The sequence below is a fragment of the Cyanistes caeruleus genome, chromosome 1 (genome assembly GCF_971803275.1).
Source record: "Cyanistes caeruleus chromosome 1, bCyaCae1.hap1.1, whole genome shotgun sequence".
In the NCBI taxonomy this organism is placed as follows: domain Eukaryota; kingdom Metazoa; phylum Chordata; class Aves; order Passeriformes; family Paridae; genus Cyanistes; species Cyanistes caeruleus.
In genome coordinates, this window is record NC_141701.1 from 115,910,242 (window position 1) to 115,927,617 (window position 17,376).

The 17,376-nt window shown below is 41.9% G+C and overlaps 1 protein-coding gene across 1 annotated transcript in view; it reads right to left on the reverse strand.

Annotated features, from left to right (window-relative positions):
• The window catches only part of KAT2B (lysine acetyltransferase 2B), a 40,719-nt gene extending 23,404 nt beyond the window's left edge, over positions 1-17,315 (reverse strand). The window contains exons 1-5 of the mRNA XM_086851863.1: positions 17,109-17,315; positions 8,560-8,686; positions 3,711-3,856; positions 3,118-3,207; positions 1,261-1,442 (exon numbers count right to left, since the gene is read on the reverse strand). Of these exons, the coding sequence (XP_086707989.1) occupies positions 1,261-1,442; positions 3,118-3,207; positions 3,711-3,856; positions 8,560-8,686; positions 17,109-17,315 (752 nt within the window). The remainder of the gene's footprint in view (positions 1-1,260; positions 1,443-3,117; positions 3,208-3,710; positions 3,857-8,559; positions 8,687-17,108) is intronic.
• Between the last annotated feature and the right edge of the window lie 61 nt (positions 17,316-17,376).

Below are 17,376 nucleotides of genomic sequence, written 5' to 3' on the forward strand. Positions count from 1 at the left end.
GATGTGGTTTCATTCAAATCCTCGGGTTCTCAAATGAGATTGGTGACTGCAAAAATTCAGGCATGCCCATGGTGCACAGCAGCACCCTGAGCAATGCCTCAGACAACACAGAGGAGAGAAGCTCACAATGACAAGTGAGATTTGATGGGAAGAGCACTTTGGGTTGGGGAGGGACCTTAGGGACTGTGGGCAGGATAGCTGAGAAAACACAAGTGACAAAATAATTAACAACAGAAAGCCACCAATCAGAACCAATTATCAATTCCTAACAAGATTTAACTCCTACCACCCCTGGCTGACACTGGTTATCACAAACAAATGGAGGTCAAACGCCCACCAAACATGGTCTTAGGAGCACCATGGATTGCAAGTGTGCTTTATGGCACTTATTCAAGGTGACAGGACATCTGGGTCAGACACAGACACAGCGCAGTCTTCTCTGTCACTACCCAGAGTCGCAACTCACACCAGGTTTGCTGCTGTTCTCCTTCATGGAGAGCAGGTGTGTGAGAGGAAAGGCCACCAGGAAAGCTGCCAGAAGGTGGTGCTCCCCCTCGGCCAGCAGAGATGTCCGGGGCGTTCCTGAGAACACAGAGGTTAACTACCTGCTGCCAGACCGGCAGGACCCTGAAACTGCTCTCACTCTGCTTACTGAAAAAGGCACTGCACTACTCTTGTGAGAAAAAGAAAATAGAGACATGTCTTTTTATCCTAGCTCTTAATCCTCCTGTGACTAAGTTATGACTTTGAATTCTAACAGCTCATTAAATGGTCATAACAAGAACCATAATTTTAAGGAACCTAGTAATATCTGTCCCCCATTTAGCATTCAAGCACTTGCAAAATTAGTCTAATTTTATAACTCCTCTGTGATTTGGTTTCAAACAGTGATGATTTACAATGCTAAATGTCATGTTCTCTCTCTTTTTTTTAAGTTGAATGATAAATAGGGATCTTAATTGAAGCTCATATTTAAGAAGACCGAGAACGCTTCACAAACACAGACCTTGCAAAAGCATTGTTAGATACAAGTGTTCCAGCCTCTACTCCCTGCTCTTGGCTGATAAAGCACATCTCTCAAGACCCAAGGATGCACATGAAACTGATACAGACACACTAAAACCCTTAGATCTTCATGTTAAATCCATGGCTGCAAGAATTCACAAGATCCATCTATGGCATAAAGACACTGGTGTACTCCTGATGTTTGCACATGCCCTATTTGTAAGGAAGACTCCTAACAAGCAAAAGCAGCATTACCTGGTATAATTCACTTTATACCCCGCAATATCATCATTGGGTGATCTTAGTCTTCGCTGAGAAGGCGTCTCCAGGTGCCAGTAGTTAATGCGGTTCAGAAACATTTTAGCCAGCTCCACTATTGTTTGCCTTTCCTTCGAGGGTAAGTGGCTAAATTTGTACTGCACAAAATTATTCACACCCTTGAAAAGTAAGAAAATTCTGTTTAATACTTTATCCATAATTTTTATAGGAGCATCCCCAAACATTCCTCACTTTATGTTTATAATGAAATTGCATTGCATGAGATAGAAAAGAAACATCGGAGACCATGAACTCCTTGCTCAGCATCATGCAGATGCCACAGGCTGGTACCTGTGTACACAGCAGGAGGTACATCCAGGTATTTTTAACCTACTCTCAGCAGCTGATGTAGAGGGAAAGAAGAAAAAATTCCTTTTTCCCTCCTTCTCAAAGTCAGAAAACAGAGAAAGTTCTGGTAGGCTTTCATCTATACATAAACCAACTATCACCTCTCCAGCTACTTGCCAATAATAAATTAGAGCTTATGGACTTCTACTTAAATTTATGTCTACAAATCATGTTATTTTTTCAAGAAGTCTTAATACTTCACAATCATGTCTCCTCATTGCACTTTGGAAACTGTCCAGTTTAAAGAAAAATCTACTGAACATGATTAAAATGGGTGACTAAAATTGCTGCAACACATATTTTATAAACCATTATAACACTTAGTGCTTAGCAAATAATTTTGTTTGATTGAGTGGCTGATCTGCTAAAAACAGAATTGTAAATACTGGTCTTTTTTAAAGGGAAAATTATTTCAAAATAAGCTGTAAGAAGAATTACTCTTTTATCCCTATGCTTTATTTTCTTAAGCAACTTGAACATTATGAAGAATTTGACAAAAAATTGCATTGAATAAAACCTTTTTAATAGTATATTTTAAGGAGCCTAGGGGGATTACAAACACATTTTTTAATATTCAAACTAAAGGAGAACTTAAAGTGAAGACTTCTCAGAAATTCAGCAATAAAGTGGTTTGATCTTGCTAAATGATAAGAAGGGAGAGTTGCAAAGAAATAATTAATAAATATAGCAGTCTTCACAGTTAAATTATCCTGTTTAACAATAGAACATCATTTGGATGGGAAAACACTGAGCTCCTGTGTCAGGGAGGTATGTGAGCCTCTGCATAGTCTCACTGGAGTTCATGGGCCCACTTGTCTGCCAGAAGTGCATTCTTAGGAGCTTGCTTAACCAAAAACTGAATTTGTCATATGTTCTTTATCTACTGAGAGTCACAAAAGCCTCAATTATTCTTTGGTTTCTGCTTTGGTTTTTTTCTTGTGCACCCTTTGAAAGAGAAGGCTATGATCTCACTGAATTGGACTGTAACATTTTTCTTGATATACAGAAGGCAAGTGCCATTTTAATATTGGATTTCAAAACTTCAACAGGCATTTTTCATCACTTGGAACAAAGAATGATTAGAACTGCCCACATAAAAGTAGCATTTCAAGTTAATTCTCTAAACCCACAAAAAAGTCAGTTTCATTAAAGCATAAGACCAACGATGAGAAGCCAAATAATGTAACTATTGTACAAATACTAAAAGGAGAACCAACAGCAATTTATAGCCCACTATTTTATCCTAAGCAGAACACAGAAACATCTGCAAAGTGCCTAAAAAAATGTCCTGTTTCAAAACCAGTGTTTACATTTACAAAAACAAACCACAAAAAAATCCCCAAACAAAGCCTCCAAACCCCCACCAAAATAAAATTTAAAAAATACATAAATAAACAAGAAAAAAATCCATCACACACCAACAAAAAACACATTTTGACTCTTTACCTGTTCAATGCTAGGTTTCTCAAATGGGGGACTTTCCAAAGATCCTTCTACTATGGGTTTTCCCATCTGCAAAATGCACTTCCTCAAAAGCTGTTAAAAATACACAAATGTTGAAAAGTTAGTGTATTTTCATACACAGAGTTGATGCAAGTCACAAGGGTACAACACACTGTGAGCAGTGTTGGAATTCTCCTGGCTATATACCTGCTTGTTCAGCCATCTGAATCTGTAATAACTAAACTTCACTGTGAAATCACCTTCTCTGAAATGCGTACAGGAGGCTCTCTGAGGAAATGCAGGCAGCTAAGTTACCATTCATGTCTCAACTGACTCTTCCTGGTATGTCAGTGAAGAAGGTTGCAGTTTATACATAGGACCCAGGGTCAGTTCCTCAATCACCTGAATGACTTTTGGGATAAGAATCAGTATATTGCAAGTACCAGAATGTCCAGCCCACAGTTACTCAGTAGCGCATTGTCCCAGAGAAAAACTGTCTCAGCAGACAAAGTCAATCCACACCTGAGCACCAATGAAATTGGCTTATGTGTGAGAAAGTGAAAAATCTGAGAAGATACTCCACAAGTTCAGCTTACTTTGAACAGGTAGAAATAAACTTGCTTGGTGTCTGCATCTTCTTCTTTGTGGACACAGGTGAACAGATATTCCACATCCAACACAATCCCCAGGAGCCTGTTCATTTCTTCTTCAGACACATTCTCCAGGTGAGAAACATGAGCAGCTAAACAAAATAAAAACCCAAACTTGTAAAAGGCTACTGAGAGAACCCATAGCACAACTATAGCTCAGGAGATCTCCAGCTAAGCCGTAACTGTAAAGGCACTGATCCTGTAATAACCTACTTAAACAGAACACATCTTATCTGAGGTAACTGAAACCTGTGTCACATCAGAGCAGTTTGTAAAGGTTGACCAGCAGTGGTAACTTCCACAGCAGAGGAATGGCAGCTGGTTGGAATCACATCATCTGTTAACACTTAAGCAGACTACAGAAGTCAGGCTTGTATTAATACATTGCACTATATAAATAACTACATACATTTTTGTCCTGGAGCTATGTCTTTGAGACAAGTTTTCTTGACTTAAGAAAATAAATCCATAATTTCCATAAATTATGCAATCCAGATGTAAGCATCACCTTATTTTGTGAAGAGTGAAAAAAACCCAGTCCCAAAAAATGACCTTTTGTTTTAAACTGGGCGTTATTGGCTAAGTCCCTTGCTTTTGTATCATGTAAGCTCAAACTGTGCTTTGTGCACACTGTATTAACAGAGATTTTGCAGACTGTACATGCTCATTTGTTCAGCAGTCTCCAAGTGACAAACTCCCTTTTATTGTCTCCAAAGGTAAATACAGTCTCACATCTGTAATTTTCAAAAGCTTGAGGTTTCTCCCTGTAAATCGGGACATTCATTTCAAGCTGGCTTGAAAAATTGGCCCAGGGAAGAAGGAAGGCAGTGTAAAACAAAAAGTCAACTCCCAAAAAGAAGATATTTGCATTACAAAAAGCAATGATCTTACTGACTCCAGGCCAATGTAGATGGTATGCATATCCTTTCCTCAGAAAGGACAAGAAAATATCCTTTCAAAGAAAGAAAAAAAATACTTTTAAGTTTGGGCATATTAACTTTTTATATTTTAATACATTTTATCTATATTTGCTTCTTAAGATTAACATATATTTTTTAACAGAAATCTGACTCCTTAGCTGGGGAGTTAGTGAGGAAAAATAACACTTGACTTGAAAGTGATCACATTTATTGGCCACCCAGCAAAGATGGTTTGTTTTGAGAAGTTTAGTATGATACAAAAACATTTAAATTTAATACCTTTATTTGGCTTCCAGTAAAAAGTGCACTGTAATGCAGAACTTTAAAAATATGTCAGCAACTGTTTCCACTTAAATGAAAATTTATAATATAGTGTCTTAGGCACGTGACCATCATGAGCTTCCTTTGAGGATAAATAGTCAGTATTCTGGGCAGAATAAAATTATTTAACTTCTGTCCTTAAGGCAGGTATGAAGGGTTAATATTCCCAGCAGTTTGTCCTGATCATTTGCAAGGAATAAACATCCTCCTAGAGGAGCTTTGCATTAGAAGCTGATAACATACCAACGAAACCTTGCCTTCAACAAATGAATAAAACATCAGCATAAGAAGCCATTTCTATGCAGTTTCCATAACAATACTGAACCATGACTACTTAGTGGTGTTTAAACATTTTATTAAGCTAGAGAATTATTATTATTCATACTGAATCTAAAAGTTAAGTGTTTTACCAGCATTTACCAGACACCAATGCTTATACACCAGGTCAACAAACTATCTTTCTTCAGATGTTCACAGCCCATTCCCAAACTCTGTGGCCATTAGTAAGTGTTTTATTAAAATTAAAGCTTTAGTACACTGGCATCAGATACTGCATCACTCTTGACTAGAGTTACAATCACAATCACATGCACTGCCCAACTGGTACACCCTTCTTCCGTTGCTGTTATGCCTGGAAAAGAAATTTAAGTATCACATGCATCGGTTGCTAGAGCATGCACAGAAAAGCAAGCAGAAAGAACAAGGCTCAGTGATAGGAAGACCTTCAACTCCAGCAAACAAGCACTGGAGTGTACAAATTAGGAATGGTGAAAAAATGGATTAACGAGGAACATGTCCACAGCCTATCTCAAAACACTAAAATCAAGAAATACCCAAATGTGAAGGTGCATAGCAGGAACTGAAGACAGTGATAGGAGGAAAAAAGAGACTGAATGTGTATATGGTGTATTAGCACATTAACCAACTAGTTTTAAAAGTGATCAAAGACTGACAATGTTTACCAGTTAAAAAATGCACCTTGCAACACAGGAGAAACAATCAAATAGAAAAGAGAATAGTCTCTGACTATGCAACACCATAAAGCACATGGACAGTGAATTGTCCCAGCATCTAATCCTGTCACAGTGTTAGAAGATGTATCACCCAAATAAAAAAAATATTCATTAGAACAACCACATTGAGCCAAACTGTGGCACTGAGCACCAAAAGGATGAATATAAGTTGTAGATAAGTAGACAATAATACACAAAATCAAATAGATTTATGCACCAAAAGCTGCACTGGCTTGAAGATCAAGCCACACCCCCAAAAACAGAAATCTCAAACAAGGTAGTATGTAGGAGTACCTTGGGATGAAAAATTAAATTCTACCAAAAAAATAAAAAAAAATAAAAAAAAAAATACATCAGGTACACATTTAACCAGCACAGAAATTTCTACCTTGTTACTTCAGCGGCTTTCTGAGGAGAAAAAAAGTACCACAGCTAATGTGAAGCCCACACACCTTGTGGTAAATCTGCTTTTAAAGGTATTCAGCAGAAATACAATAATTTAGAGGAGATGAGTAGGAAAATTACCTTGAAAAATATGGCAAAAAGGCATATTTTTCCAGCAGTATGAGGAAGAACACAGCAACTCATTTCAGTTATTTTACATGAAACATCTTCCTCATTAGCTGCAGTCAGAAGCATTTTCTAAAAAGAGCTGTAAATAGATTACTTTTTTTTTATAAAATACTTTTTCTGGTTTTACAGTACTGGTTTTCCCTGGTTTCCTAGCTAAAGAATGATTTAATATTTCTTAATAGACAAAACCAGGCCCATCTTTTAGAAGAGCCAAGTTTTTCTCATACAAAACATCCACAAATTCTGCTGAAGAACAGAGAACTGACAGACACACCTTGAAAGTTTAAAAAAAAAAGAGAGAAAAAAAGCTCTTTCTTCAAAGGCCAGGATTGGAAGGGATGGGTAACACAAGCCGCTCTAATTGCACAAACAGAAGCAGCACAGAGAAGCTGTGTGATGAAAAGTCAAAACTAACTTGGCTAAATTTTCTGTAATATTATGCATTTGTTAATCTTCTTCTGCAGGCAAACTCAGAGATTTTGAATATCAGGAAAAAATTCTGCTGAAAAGCCTAGAATTAAATCACATGTAATGAGTTTTATTACATGAAAACACATGTAATAAGAAAGAGTACTGCAAAAAAAAAAAAAAGGAAAAAAAATTCCATTCGAAGTACAATTTTTTTTTTAAAAAAGTAAAATAATAAGTGATATATTGTGAAGGTTTTAAATTTCCCTTTTTTATTTTTTATTTCATTGTCCTAAGTTTTGTGTGGCAACAAAAATTAAACAGCAACTGGTTTTTTTTTCAACTAGCTCTGAATTTTATTTTAGCTGAATTTTTATTCAGTATTTGCTAGAAAGGATGTGGATCTATGATGGAGCAAGTTGAGAGCAGGGCAATGAAGTTGATCTGAGGGCTGGAGCACTTCTGGTTGTTCAGACTAGAGAAAAGAAGGTCCAGGGAGACCTTAGAGCAGCCTTCCAGGACCCTGAGGTGGCTGGCAAGAAAACCAAAGGGGGACTTTTTCAAGGACATGTAGTGACAAGACAAGGGCTGGTGGCTTTAGATTGGTTTAGATTAGATACCAGAAAAATGATTTTTTACAGTGAGGGTGGTAGAATGCTGGAACAAATTGCACAGAGAGGTGATGGATGCCCCATCCCTGGAAACATTTACGTTATAGTTGGCTGGGGCTCAGAGCAACCTGATCTAACATCAAGTATCCCTGCCTGCGGGAGGGTTGGGCTAGATGATCTTTAAAAGGTCCTTTCCAACTCAAACTATTCTCTGATTCTGATAAATACAGAAACAGACATCAGCTTTTATTTTGGATAAAAATATAAATTCTTAAAATAATAATACAGTGATTCAGCACTGTTTTTCAGGCTATGTGGGTAACAAATTGTTACTTATTTTAAGTCTGAAAACCAAAACCAGAAACCACAACAGTATTTAACAGTGGATTTTGAGCAGTTTCTTCCAAGACATGCAAGCTGTCTGCACAATAACTTAGACCACGCTAAGATGTACATGTTTAATTTTAGTTTTATTTTTTGTGACTCAGGAAAGATAGCTCTTTTAGCAGGTAGTTTTATTTTCTGTGACTAAGGAAAGAAAGCTCTTTTAGCAGGTAGGAGCACCTCCATAGTGATGTTCAAGAATATTTTATACATTGTTCTAAAGTAAAGAAACATAATACAGCCTAAAGGAGAGAATCATTCGCTTTGTAACGAAGGCAGCTGGCAGGTAAAGCTGTGTAAGGTTAAGGTATATGCAAGACAAAGTATTAAAATTATTACAGGTAGCTTAACGGTGCTTTTGCATTTTAGCACCTTTGAATGTCAGCGTTGCTAGAAGTTGCACCTTACCCGAGTTCCTTTCCAATAAAACAAATTTCAGGATATTTCCATATTAACCATATTTTTAAAATATTAACCATATTTCAATCTAAGCTATTTCCACCTGACAGTAACTCCCGTTTCTAGGCCTTGGCGTGGCACCCTGACCGGTGGTTTTGGGGCTCACCCAGAGCGTGGCTGCAGCTGCGGCAGGGCTCGGCCAGGCTGACCGCTGCCTGCTGCAGCTCGGCCCGCGGCGGCGTGGCAGGCGGGTTCGGGTTCTTCCAGCCATTGCATTTACAGGACTCCTCGGCCTGAAAGCAAAGCAAAGGGATATCGGTCAGCGCCAGAAAACACGGGAACTTGCTGAAACCGCATGATTTCAAAAGCAATAAAAAGAACCAGCAAAAAATATTTCAAAAGCAATAAAAAGCTTCTTTTTCTTTTTCTTTTTTTTGGGGGGTGGAGCTGAGAAGAGGGGAAAGTTTTGTTGTTTTGTTTGCATTTTTATCCACCACATTATTAACCTTTATTTTCTGGAAATGATCAGAACTAGAATACTATCGCAGAGAGATTAACACAGTTTGGTAAGCAGAATTCATAACGAACCCTGGCTAGTTCCTTTACAGAAATCCCTCACTCTACTGAATAAAAATTAAAATATCTACTAGTAAATCAGCATTTACAGATCCTGCCACCGAGACAGGTTTAATTATTTAAACATAAGCAGGTTATCTAAGAGGCAACACGTTTGTCACTGCCTCATCAGCTCCACGGGCACCAAGGAATCACACACAGCTGAAACCAAGCCCATGACAAGCCAGGCAGGGTTAACTAATGCTGAAATAACCAAACAATAAATGCACTATTGGAGAAGGCTGTCTAAGGCAAGGAACACTTGGCCACAAAAGCAGCAGATGCCAAAGACAGTGACACTTCCACAGCAACCTGCTGCTTTCCCTAGGAAGTTTACTTAGGCTCACTGAGTGTCAAACAACCACCAAGAGAATGCAGCTAAAAGGGAAGACCATGAAGGAAAAGGTTGTGACTTTGGTAATTGTGTCTCAAATCATTCAGTAGTTCAAAGCACCGATTCCAGTTATCCAAAGAGCAGCTTTACAGGAGGGGATTTTCTCCTGCATATCCAAAAGTTGGATATTTGGTCATTCTAACTTCATTCGTGCTCCTATTTGAAGATCTGATTGGAAAGAAAGCCTGCTTTTCTACTCTTCAGAGATATCTGTGCACTGGGTTGTAAAAAGATACTCATGAAATTGCACTGCCGAGACCTCAGTGAGGAAAGTATGCCAATTGCTGCATAATATTTATGGCTGAAACAATCTTAGTAGGAAAAATTGTGATGGTAATATATGCAGCACTAATGTATCATTTTTCAAAACTGATTCTGCATACATTTAGTGTGATCTATTTCGGGAACCTATTTCGTTTTCCTTTTAAGTTTCCAAATCCCATCCTACCTAAGGAAGAAGAACCCTGGAGAAGCAGAAAGGATCACAGCTTGACAGCTCTTAACACTGACAGCTTTGTAAATGGCTGGTAAATTGTTCTTTTAAACTCATTTCAATATTCAGTAACCCGAGAACCAAGAGAACTGCTGCCCGCAGTTTGCTGAGCACCACATGATGTTTTTACCATCCCTGAGGCTTAAGCATTTATCCAGCTGGGCTCCTGGCCCTGGCTGCCCTGGCCTCTGCCTGGCAGGCACCAAGGGCTGTGAGCAGCATTTTCTATAGGCACCGGCATGACTCAGAAATCCACCTGCAAGTGCCCAGCAAAGCCATTTCCGCACATTTCCCTTGAAAAAGGGACAGCTTGCATGGCCTGAACCTCCCGGCTCTCCAAACTCACTGAGAAGGTGCAGACCGCCTGCCAACCCACGCATTTATAAAGTGAAATTAGCGAGGCTTCAGGACGAAACGAAGGGAAGATTAAAACAAATTTATTTTTTTTAAGTCTCATAAACTCCAATCTGAAAAGATTTATGGTGAAGTTTATGTTCTTTTCCTATCGTGTTTTCTGTGAGTAATATGACTGGCAGAGAGCTGAAGTGTAATTTTCTGGCAGAAGCCGTCTCTTGCAGTTTCACAGGCATTGAGCCAGTTGTGTTTGTCATCCAGCCCCAGAGGCTCTCGGAGCTAAATGGACTTGAGAGCTCAGTGATTGATACCTGCAAACCACAGACTGCCCCACTGCAAGGACTCCGAACATCTGGGAGATGACATAAAACCCCTTGTTTTCAATTAGCTTCCCAATGCAAAACCAATGCCAAATAAACTATACATGTTTGCTTTAAAAATGTGAGAAAGGCAGTGTTGCCATGAAAGTTTTGCATTTAATATGAGGTAGAGAAACTGTCAACAAAAAAAGGGAAGAAGTCTGGAAATGAGATTATTGACAAAGAAAATGCAAGAAACAAATGTGAAAGAGTTGTCAAACAAAAAAGGATTGAATATTATTTTAGGGAAATAAGATTTGACCCTTCCCATGGAGCTGTCTGGACAAATGTTCAACACTGTAAATTACTGACATATCACCATTATTGCCTTAAATCATGCCACAATGAAGCATATCCAGAACTCCCTCCTAAAAATAGGCACAAGGCTTTTGTGATTTATTTTTTTTTTTTCTCTGAGTGGAAGCAGTATGTCACAGAAGCTCACCAAGCAATGTTTACTATCAAGCCAAAAGACTCTAAACAGTGAGTAACTATGTAAACTTTAGTGTCACACCATAATTAACAGCAAAGATGCAAACAGATGTACGAATCGTGGTAACAGCTCAGTTAAACTGACAAAAATAAACATCAACCCACCCACAGAAGAATAAAACCAGCATGTTCAATGGCAATTTTTTTTCTGTTCTTGTTGGTGTTTCCTCGACAGATCTTTTTGCAACAGCTGTTAAATGATATTGTTCAAATTATTCTAGAGACCTTAACCAACCAACCACTAGGGTGGGTCTTTTTGGTTAATCTCTATAAAACACCAGAATCATCATAAATGTTCTGTTAACCAAGGCAAAACAGAACCTGAAAAGGTCCTCTTTAAAACTTAGCTTTCACTGTAGATGTTGACAGTGCAAGTATTTTGCAGTGAATATGCAATGTGCATTCCTCAGTGGCTTAAATGGCTGAGTTGTTTTAAATCTTCCACAGCATTTTGCTCATTCAATCCTTTCTTTGACTATCTTTGGCTTTTTCCTTTCTTCCTTTTTTGTTTTTTAATGTCACTCATCTGCTTTTCATTAGAAAATAAAGTATGACTTCACCTCTGCAAAAACTTAAGACCAAAACACTTTTGAGGGAAGGAAGGAAAAGTATTTGAACTAGCACATCCAGTCCTTGAAGCCTCGTTTTCTGGGACATCTGCACAGCTTTGACAAATCCACTGTAGAACAAGGGGGACTTCTGCCCTAATGAAGCCTAAAAGTAATGACTGTCATCTTTGCAGGCCCAGGGATCATGAACACCACACCTTCATTCCTGTTTTTAAATAAAATTGAATGAGTATAATAAAATAAAACACAACTACATGCTGTTGCCTGCCACCCTCCCCACAAAAAACAAAACAAACAAACAAACAAAATTACAGAAATTATGTATATTTTGTACTGCATGACACAATTTCACTTTTCTTTTTAACACCTTTCAAGTTTGGTGGAGTGTTACAGTGGGAGAAATCAAACTGTCCACTAGCTCTGAGCAGTGAAAACTGCAACTCTAGGCAAACTAAAGTTATCGTTTCCTTTAGAATACTGAACACACAGATAAGTCAAATATGGAGAGTGAAAAAATACAGAACATTTTAACACAAATTATCAGTATTTTATTTAAAAAAGAAACACCTGAAAGTTACAATATTGCACATATCTCAGCCCCTTTTAGGTGAGTTTCAGCTGTTTAAATAATAAATAAACCAAAAATGCTAAAATAATAACCTATGGACTAAAATATCCCTTCCCCTTCTGGATAGTGAAATAAGCCTGAGAATGTGCAAACTTCAAGTTAACTTAATTACAAGGTAAAAGACCCCAACAGTTCTAAATCTGAGTTTCAGTTCACTGTTGTGCAGGGTTTTTCTTTCCAGCTTAAAATTATACAGGTTACCCTATTTGGTAATTGAGATGCAAAGCAGGTTCAACAGATTATACACAGAATGTTACAGATCTTCTCTATTTCCAACAAGTATAATTACACTAGAAAACATCTTCTTCCTCCCATCACAAAAGCTGTGTAAAATACCTTTTAAGCTTTTTCCTGTTGCTGGCAGCAAGCTCAAAATGGTGACTTCATCAAAGAGTATCACATAAATGATAATAAGTACATTGACAAATTTAAATAATATATTCTTCCTACTCATATGCCCAGTACCCAAGAACCAAACAGCTGGACACTACTCAAAGAGCCACTCATATGTATCAGGAGATTAGCTGACTCATTTATCTTTAACAATACAAAGTAAGCAGTTTAATGGGCAGCTTAAAGGGCATATTCTTCATTTATTGGTAGATCAATTATTTCATTCCTTCTACTTTCCAGTTGCACTTACAGAAGAGAAGTAGGCTACCATATAAAGCTTTTATTAATAAGCACCCAGTTCCTATCTTGTAAAGTTAATGGTAGATTTCCTATTTAAAGGAAGATGCTTTAACAGGGCCTGTAAGACATTATAAAACAGATTCACCTCACAATGAAAGTGATAAGAAAGCTTTGGATGTCTTCTTTGTCTCCTATACTTTTGTAGAAAACAATACATTTCGAGTTGAGCTTCAAGGAGCTGTACTTCCACTATACAGAACACAGCAGTAACATGGCCAAATTGGCCTCATCTTAATCTGCCTTATAAGAATCAGGAAAGAAAATAGTTTATAATGGAAATTGTGGTACAAGTTTACCTTATGAACTCCTTTTTTTATGTGTGGGAAAACCAGAGCTTACTCTAGAATGAGCAGTGGGAAGAAGTGCTTCAAGACAGGATGAGCAGCTGGTCTTGAGCCTGGAGCTGGGATTTTACTTCAACATCGGCCCTTGCTCACCTGCTGCAGGGCCTTGGCCAAGTCATCTCATCACAAACCTTCTCATTCTGTCTAGTTTGTTCACCTAAAGCAAAAAGCTTTTCTTCAAGGAGGTATCATTCCTTGTGCAAGTGCTTTAGGCTACCGAGTTCTCATTATATCTGCAAACACCCTGGCATTACTGTTAAGATACATATAATGAAAAATAAACAAGTTTACAGAAAACTTGGTGTACTAAAATAGTACATATTTCACCTTATTTACAGAAAAAGCTCCCAGTGAGACTGGAGAAAGAGTTGTATTTTCATATAATCTAAACCAATAGGGGAAAAAAGTACAGAGGAGACTTCCTCCTACACCTTCATTAAATATATTTATGTGTGTAAGTCACACAGTGCTGCTTTTATATAAAGTGCTGAAAGCTCGCATGCCTAATGCTCAACTTCACAGTGGACAAAACCAAAATGATGTATGCAGCCATTCATACATGCACAGATAGAGCAAGTGCCAAATACAAAACCCCTCACAGCACACAGCACTACTGTGTACCTCCAAAAGTCATGAAAACTGTACCAACTCCTATTATGTATATATCTTGTTCAGAATGCCTCCCTCCTCCTTCAGAGCTGGGCTTTTAAGGTTTTTTACTTGGAAGAGCCTGTTCTATGCCTTCCATCCTGATTTTTCCCACAGAGGAACAAGTCAGGTGGAGCAGCTCAACAGATTTGTCACTGAATATCGCTGCTACAACTCTCCTGTCCAGTTCTTTTATCAAACCCCACATTTTTCTAGTCTCAGCTCCCTAAACTTCAGGCTCATTCTGCTCAGGATACGTGCACACCAAGTATGTATTTACCAGCAGTCTTTGCCCATGTTTCACATGACAGAAAGGGATGGGTTGTAAAGAAGGGCCAGGAGGTCCTTCTTGGGGACCAAGCCCCCGCCCCAGAGCAGTGCCTTTTACTCTCCTCTGCTCAGCATTTCTGCTGTCACCCGTGAGACTCACCCTCTGCACAGTCACTGACCGCTCCACCTTCTTGTGTGGTGACTCTTCACCCCTAGCAGACAGATGCTCCCTGCCTCTTACTCCAAGCATCTCTGAGGTTAAGCTCCTAATAAGTACTGCATACTGAATTTTGCAATTAAACGTCCGTGGGAGAAAGTGATTGACGTTAAGGATGCCGTTACATATTTTATCACTCCAACTTGTACAGCTCCATGTAGATTTACATAAGATCCATGTATAGTCACTACTTGAATGAAAACAGACGCTCCCTTTGGAGATGGTGAGAGTGTTTGCCTTCTCTCACTCTTTTTGCACTCACACACACAAATGCAAAATCAATGGAAGAGAAGTTGCAACCCAAAGTAAGAAAAAGTTCAAAGTTACAAACTGCACTGCTACATTTGGCAAACCAGCTTCTCCAGGCTACAGTTTCTGGCAAACCACTAATGTTACAAACCAAGAAGTGTTCTGGAGCACCTGCCAGGTGTTTGGGAAGAAAAATAGAACATTCTTCCACCCCGCACCATCCTTCCCACCTTATCCCACAGGAGAAGCTTACAAGGAGCTTCCAGTCTGCTTACTTGCTTCTGTTATGAGATCTGAAAGCAAGCTGCCTGCCATTGAACTACTGTACAGAAGTCATACAGCAATTTTAATCTGAACGCAGTCCAGCGTTTAGTGCTGGAACTGTGCCTATATCCTGGCAGGAGGAAGACCCTCTGGCCACATGTCCTGCTCCATTCATCACTGCAGTTCCAATGGGACATGCATCCAAGACTTGTCACAGACGAGGGCCAGCAAGGGCACCCAGCAGAGCACTGACAATAGGAGCTGCTCCTGCTCTGTGCCCCATCACCAGCGTCCTGCAGGAGGGAAAGAGGAGCTGACAGCAGGCCACAGCGTGCCCTCCTCCACTCACAAAAGGTGCTCATGCCCCTTACCACAGATCACCTGCAAGAGTGGTGAGCTTTTTGGTGAACCCCCAAAAAGAAAAGGGTTTCAGGGGAGATAAGGCTTTTCTATAGCACAGCAACCTCTACGGGGCAGAGCACTACAGGAGAAGGCTTTCACCTTCAAAAACATCATCTGGAGGTGCATCAGAGGAAAAAAAAAAGCACCAACCAGGGAAGAAAAAAAGCAATTCACACACACACACCTCCCTAACAGCCCATGAAAAATTTACACACTTCGAAACCAGCTTCATCTATTAGCCAGCCTTGTTAACATTAAAATAAGGGGTGCAAAGGGGACTCATCACTGGGAAAGCTTCACACCATATCACTCTGCCCGCAGCGTTGCAAAGTTCAAGCGCACCAGCTGCTCTTTAACCTTATCGGCACCGGTGTAATCTCACACTGTCCCATACATGCACCAGAGCTGAAGTGTAGGTGCCTGCACATGTGGAAACAGGCAAATAAGACATTGCAATGTGTGGCTTCCGTAATTTGCCCTCCCACGGCAGCATTGCGCCATGCCTTCAGCATACAGCTAAATATGCTCACACCACCAGACTGGACTACAGAGCCGTACAGTGATGCTGCGTCTCGTTTGTTAGCTTGTCCTTTCACTTACCATCTGCTGAAGTAGGAGAACAGAGAAAATAAGAACAAACAGCTTCTCTCAAAGCTGAAAGCATTACTAGAGGATCTGACATCAGCACTGCCAATCTAAACATGTCAACCCCGCTGTGCATCCAGAAATTGCCCTGACAGCAGCAGCGCAGCCAGCGGCCCGTGCTCTGAGCACAGGCGACAATGCCCGCGGTCAGAGCTCTGAAGGCGGGAGCGACAGCTCTGACCGAGCCGCCTCCCTCTACAATAAACAGGCGAGTCCTGCTTCTCCCACCAAGAAGAAAATCGCGGGCGGACAGAAAGTGCTTGTGATGGGAAAGCAGGAGTAGCGCTCCTGAATGCGAGCACCGGGCAGACACGGAGCAGAGAGCCCGGCCGGGGCAGGGTACAGGTGGACAGGGGACCCCGCTCGGGCACCAGACAGCGGACACCGGCCCGGCGCTACGTGACCGCCGGGGACACAACTTTCCCAAGCGCGGAGGCCGCGCCCCTTCGCCCCTTTGCCAGAGCTGCCGGCGACGGCGGCAGCTCCAGCTCGGAGCAGCGGCTTCAGCGGTGTCAACAGCTCCGCGCTGCGAGGCCGCCGCCGCGACCGGGCTGGGGCAGCCCCCGCCCGGGGCCGCGACCTCCGGGCAGAGCAGAGGGCTGCCCCGCTCCCCGCCCGGGATGTTTACGCGGGGAGCGCTGCAGCAGCGCTGCTAACCCGGCGCTCACCGCCGGCACCGGGAGCCGCCCCGCCCGCCGCCGCCTCCCTCCCGCGGCCGGACTGAGGGAGCGGCGGGACTGAGGGAGCGGCGGGACTGAGGGAGCGGCGGGACGGGCAGCTCCCCGGGCGGGAGGGAGACGGCGCTGCCCACACGGTCCCGTATTCGGTGCGCGCGGGTTTAATTTCTGCGGCCGCCGGCCGGAAAGCTCCGGGGGGAGCAGGATCCACCGGCACCGCCGTAGCCACCACTTCCGCGGACAGCGCCGGGCGGCAGCCGGGCCACCCCCGCGCCCGGCAGGGGTGGGGTGGCAGGGCACGGCCCTTCCCCACCGCCTCCCTCTCTTCCTCCCTCCCCTCCCCTCCCGTCAATCCCCACCCTCCGTGGGCGGAGGGGCTCCCGCGGCCGCCCGGCCGGCTACCTTGCAAGCGGAGTAGACGCCCAGCTTCTCCAGCTTCTTGGCCCGCGGCGCGGCGCGCAGCTGCGCCTTCTTCCCCGCGGTGCGCGCCGAGCCGGGCCCCCCGGGGCTCTCGGCGGCGCTGCGGACCGGCCCCGCGGCGGCCGGGGAGCCCTGCTGCGGCCCGCCCGCCGCCCCGGCCCCGCCACCGCCGCCGCCAGGCTCCGCCATGCCCGCGGCGCGGCGGCAGCCGCCCGCCCGCCCGTCCGTCCGGCCAGCCGGCGCGGCGCGG